Genomic DNA, 6,000 nt, shown 5'->3' on the forward strand with positions numbered 1-6,000 from the left:
GTGTGGGTAACGCCCAAAGTCAGCAGCCATGTGATTTATTCTCTCTCTGCTGTAGTGATGGACAGGATACAGACACAAAAGCACGCAAGCAGCTGTCTGATTGGGAATACACCTCCGTCCCCCCTCTTTGCTCTCACCAATCACACACACACACACTCACGGCTTGTAAACTTCAGTCCGTTTTTTACCAGCACAATGTTGCTAGGAAACCAGGATGTGATTAACGTGACGTTCACACACACAGACGCACGCACGAAAAAGCAAAAGCCCTCTTTCAATGCACCAGGGGAGCCTTTAGGATGCGTGTTTGATGCGACAAACATCAAAGTCACTGGCGTGGCATTCGTGTGTCAGTGCTGACATAATGAAACATCCTCACTCCTCCCTGTCTGCCCGCAGTTAACTCTTTAAAAGTTGTGTCGTGGTTTCGCTTTTAACGTTGTAGGAAGAAAACTTTTAATGCGTGACTTTTGCCTAATTATGCCCCGTGGAGCAGCTCACCTTTAAAGGGCCTTAATTCAAAGCATGTGCAGCTGACCCTTTAATTCTGGTTAGACATACTCTTATGTCCCAGGGTTATAAGCGCTGTTCAAATAAACAGGACAGTTGTATTGAAAATTTCCATTTGAAAGCTCGCAGAGCCTTTTAGACTTTAACTTTTAGACCTTCACTCACTCTTAGGAGTAGATTCAGAAATAGGTACATTAGAGGGACAGTTCAGGTTTGAGCAGTTTGGAGACAAAGAGGCACAAGATGGTGCGGGCAGGTGCAGAGGTGAAGATAAAGGAAAAAGCCACAACTAGGACCTGTCTTCTAAGGCTAAGAAATACTTCCTGAGCACTGATCAGCCTCCCGAGAACTAGGGAGGCCAGGAGGTCCCTGTCACCAATGCATCCATTCTGAGACATTAGGTGAAATAAAAGGTGACAAAACGTATCTTTCTTTCTTTCTTTCTTTCCTTCATAAGCTGAGGTGTGGCATTTGGCATGTGTAGTTTGCATTCTTCCAGTGACTGTGTGGGTTCTCTCCAGGTACTCGGCTTCCTCCCACAGTTCAAAGACATGCACTTAGTGGGGTTAGGTTAACTGGTGATTCTAAATTGCCCATAGGTGTTAATGTGAGTGCGAATGGTTGTTTGTCTCTCTGTGTTAGCATCAGATGGGCCATCTGTCGGGCGTGTACCTCGCCTCTCACCCTATGTTAGCTGCCAACTTGCCATACAATTGTGAATGAGAGAAACAGAAGACAGTGGATTGATTGAGTGGCTCCATTTTTTTTTTCAATCTAAACATTCAACTGACGATTGGATTTCTCTTTCATCAACCACAGTGTCACATGACTTATAAATTATTGCACACCACTTTCAAGGACAGTTTCTTTTAACCAGTGCCTCAACTTGGCTTGACTCGGGTTTTGTTTGGTTTTCCGTTATATTTAAGTACCACCTCAATGTTTTCCATTTAAACGTTTGCCCCACCCCACACACACACACTTCTGAGATGAATCTGGCACAATTGCCTCTAATGCAGAGTAAACTGAACTCCATGTGCAAAAATTGGTGGAACGCTACTTTAAAGCCACCTATTTGGAAAGGTCAGAGTTGAGTTGCAAGAAAAAGACCGCCGAGTAATGTATCTTTGGATTAGATGACGCTGTTGATTGCAGCATCTGGATTCTGACTCGCAAACAGGAATCTTGTTAGTTGGATAGGGCAGCTTAGAAAATCTGGAACCAACCAAATCTGTAGCCAAACAAAACAAAACAGCTGTTTGAGGTTTTGTTCTGTGCAGTTATCCAGCTAACTTGGTCATTTTGTTTTGTGAGACAGGCTTCAGGAGACACGACACTTTCTTGTGGATTTTCCTCCGACCCTGTTTCAGGGACAAAATATCTCCAGAGGGCTACTGTGCTGTGTGGGAGTCAGCAGAACTTGTGCTTAGAAAAGGCTTTAAAAATAAAACTCAACGTCTATTTTAGATCGTCTTGCTTCAGGTACTGGTAAGAATGTGAAATCTGGTCCCGGGGGTGCAAACGTGAGGAACAGGTCGATGAGGTTACAGCTGTTTATCTATTTATCCTTTCCACTCTTCGTTCTTCTCTTTGCAGGATCCTTCTGACTCAGCACCCCTCATGAGTCATGGCAGTATCTAACAAAGCTTCCAGTGAATTTCTTCTTGTCGTCTGAAGACAGTCTTGTCAATCCCCTTTTCTTAAGATCACTCAAAATCTTCAATGTTTAGTTAAAACAGTCTCAGAGGTTTGAATGCTGCTTTCATGCCACTGTTTAAGAAGTTTTAGACAAAAGAAACCGTCCAGCAAAGATATGAGGCTTGTCAGAGTGGAAAGAAAGAAGTTCCTCATTAGCTGTCATCAGTCACTAACAAGCAGCACGATGTTAGTCAGGCCTTGTCAGCTTTGTCTTGCCTCAGGTCATTTCAGGAGGTTGGATGCACTGGCATCTCTGCGGACACACTAAACTTCCTAAAAATACTTTCTGGATTTCAAAGCAGACTAAACAACGATTTACCTGTGCTCCTCTAGAAATATACCCACATTGTGTTTAGGTGAACCCTCCTTTGAAATTGCACTCTCGCCTCATTGCCGGGTCACTCGATTATGCATATTTTCAGTGTTTAAAGGCGGCGACTGTTTCTCTTCCCAGGAAGCATAATGAGGGCGAGTTGCTGGTTCAGCCCATCTTTTATTTCAGGGTATATACACTAGCTGGAGGGAAATTATGCACCGCAGTTGCCAGAACGACATTGTCCAGCCTTGTCAGGAAGAGCTCAGATATTTTGAGCTCCTTCAAAGTGTGATTTGGAAGCTGTCAATTACTTCCCGTTGGAAGACCTACAGCAAAGCCTCCCTGAAGAGAAATAAGGTCAACTTTGCTCAAGTTTCTCAGATAACTGGAACCTTCTTTTCTAAAGAATAGGAACACTTTTCTTGAATTCTTGACACTTTTTGTTGTTGCTGGTGGTTTTTCATTATTGCCACTGGTATTTCATTTGATAGTTGAAAGAAGGAGTTAGCGATTGAACCTTAAGTTGGGATTGTCTGGTCCAATACACAATAACACTGTGGCCTTTAATTGTGAATGCAAAAGTCAGGGGCATATAGTCGGGTTAGGGTTGGGCTACAATCGTGGTTGTATGTATATGGTTGTATTGGAGTCATGGGGGTTAGGGTTTGCCAGGGTTTGTGTAGATGGGACGGTGTTCCCATGTTGCACTGCTATGACATCAAAACAATGTGATTGCCCGTTCCCCCTCTTCCCCTTGTGACACATGGAAAACATCTGCAGGTATTTCTGCAGGTTTTTGCTCTGCTTTAGCTTTTTCTTTGTGTTTTTGTTGTTCTCACACATCAAACTATTTGGTTCAGATTAAATACTTCAGTATAAGAAAGCTGAGGATGACTTTAGGGGAGCATGATTGTGTGGTGGTTAGCATCGTTCTTTCACAGCAAGAAGGCCTTTCTGTGTGAAATATTCTCTCCAGGTACTCTGGCTTCCTCCCACAGTCCAAAGAGATGCCTTGGGTTTAGGTTAGTTGGTGATTCAGTATTGGCCGTAGGTGTTAATGGTTGCTTGTCACTATGTGTTCGCCTGCGACAGATTGGCAGTCTGTCCCGGGTGTATTCTACCTCTCACCATGTGATAAATGGGATAGACTCCAGCCCCTTGTGACCCTGCCTATGTCTGTGGTGTCTTTTCTGCAGAGTTTGAGTGGAGCTTCAGCCAGGACCTGTCAGCTATCTTGGTGAAGCAGGAGGAGCCTGATGTTGGCCAAAGGTTAGATCCTCAGCCTTTGGAAGCCCCGCCTCTCATATTAAGCCCCGCCCCTCCACACAGAGGCTCACCATGGAAACACACGGTTAGCATCCATCTGTCCTTTGTCTCAGTGATGAAACATTTAAAAAAATAAAATGGGTGGTGTTTTTGATGTCAGGTACGTTTGTTGTTTCTACAGGAGCGCAGTCAAGAGGATATGAAGCCCATTGCTATAAAAGATGAACCCAGAGAGATTGGACAGTACCTCAGCCTGCCCAGCGGTAACAGACACACTCACAGTGCTATAGTGGTTTGTCTGACTCAGATTATTTTAATGTTAGAAGTGGCTTCATAGTGTAGTGGTTAAGACATTTACCTAACATCCCTGGTTTGAAACCAGAAGGAGACACAAATCCCTGGGAGGGCTGAGTCAGGAAGGGCATCTGGTCTAAAACATCTGTGCCAAATCAAATATGTGGATCCACCCATTGTGGTGACCCCTTGTGAAGGAAGTGAGCAGCTGAATGAGTTAGTTAGTGCACATTTTCACCTAAAGTATTACAAAATAAATGACCTCTGTTGGAACAAAAGCCTTCACTTTAAATATGATGAGGGCTTAACCACCCCACCCCAGCGTTAGAGCCACTACTACCTTACAGACCATAATCAGGGCAAAAATACTCGCCGAGCTGTCTCTGCATATGCCACAATAATCACAGCAGTATAATATTTGGGGTCTGGGAGAATGGCCTTACATTAGCGATGAATATCTTCAGTGGTCATTTGTTTAAAGTAGAAGCACTGATTCCTTTCACGTGCTGCGCTCCTTTTTAGATGATGCTCTCCAGCTGCCGCCCACCCCTCCCAGCAGTAACCACGGCGACAGTGATGGCTCACTGCCACCCTCCTCCCCACACCTCCCTCTGCCGCCGTCTTCCCCTCAACCACAACAGAGGCCAGGAGGTCGCGCCTCGTCCTCATCCTCATCTTCTTCGGCCATCTCCTCTTCGCCCCTCCTCACCGCGCCGCATGTGAGTTAAAGAGCCCTTACCCTCTGTGCCCTGTGTTGTTTTTTTCCCCTCTCCGTGCCCGTTCTGCAGCGCATGTGGGGGATTTAATGTGTCAGTGGTTTGGTGTTTGCTATAAGAAATGTTCAAATGACTGTGTCCTTATATAGCGCTGTGAGTTTCATAGGCTGCCCTTCTGTTGTGAAAGCAGACACTGCAGAGTTGGGATTTTTGATCTGTAAATCAGCTTAATTTGGGGTTAAATACATCCCATAATTTGCTGAAAGAACAGAAAGTCAGAAAATCCGTCCGTCTGGACGTTGTTTGTCTGATTCAGCAGCTTTTCTTAGAATAAATGAATCACATTTGCACTGAGGCCATCGTGACCCAATCTTGTTTACTCACAATTGTTCAGTGTCAGCAACATTTTTCTTTTTTCTTTTTTTCATTTTATTAATGAAACACGTGAACAGCTAAACCATCGCACAAACTCCAACAGTGTTGTTCTCGTACCAGGGTGTAATGCAATGTAAGAGAGATGTGAGATTTTGGTGTGCTCGCTGTCAACATGCAAATTAAAAGCAGACCGACATAAATAAGAGACTGAATTATGAGAGCTTATTAGCATTATGCGCTGATGAAGTGCTTGTTTCACTGTGCAGAAACTGCAGGGTTCGGGACCCCTCATGCTGACAGAAGAAGAGAAGAGGACCCTGGTTGCGGAGGGTTACCCGGTACCTAACAAACTTCCTCTCACGAAGAGTGAAGAGAAGGCACTGAAGAGAGTCAGACGAAAGATCAAAAATAAGGTAAGCAGGCACTGCACCTTTTTGTCTTCTGTTAGTGTGCACGGCTGAACTGAACATTTAATTCACCAAAAAAACAAAAACGTGAGCTATTCCCAGAATCTTGGACTGCCTTGTGTTACTATTTCAAACAGAAATAGTAACACGTTTACCAAAAATTTTGCTCCAATTAGAAATGCGGTTTTGTGGTGCAGCAATGATTGGTTTTGTGCCCGTTTCTCCAGATCTCAGCTCAGGAGAGTCGGAGGAAGAAGAAAGAGTATGTGGAATGTCTGGAGAAAAAGTAAGGCTGGAAAAAATTTTATCTTTCCGCTCCATGCACATTTCTTTTGGTTTACATTTGTAACTGTCGTCTGTGCTTTCCAAAGCCTTTAAAAAAATAATAATAATTGTAGTTTCCTTAAAATTATATTAA

General features: G+C 44.0%; 1 protein-coding gene across 2 annotated transcripts in view; it reads left to right on the top strand.

The window, feature by feature from the left end:
• The window catches only part of creb3l1 (cAMP responsive element binding protein 3-like 1), a 38,979-nt gene that overhangs the window by 21,725 nt on the left and 11,254 nt on the right, over positions 1–6,000 (top strand). For both annotated transcript variants that reach the window (XM_084921260.1, XM_084921261.1), the window contains 5 exons: positions 3,721–3,875; positions 3,972–4,053; positions 4,607–4,803; positions 5,442–5,588; positions 5,810–5,868. In XM_084921260.1, coding sequence (XP_084777386.1) covers positions 3,721–3,875; positions 3,972–4,053; positions 4,607–4,803; positions 5,442–5,588; positions 5,810–5,868 — 640 coding nt within the window. The remainder of the gene's footprint in view (positions 1–3,720; positions 3,876–3,971; positions 4,054–4,606; positions 4,804–5,441; positions 5,589–5,809; positions 5,869–6,000) is intronic.

Source organism: Perissodus microlepis, chromosome 23 (genome assembly GCF_051167445.1).
Source record: "Perissodus microlepis isolate ML-2025 ecotype Zambia chromosome 23, ASM5116744v1, whole genome shotgun sequence".
Classification (NCBI taxonomy): Eukaryota; Metazoa; Chordata; class Actinopteri; order Cichliformes; family Cichlidae; genus Perissodus; species Perissodus microlepis.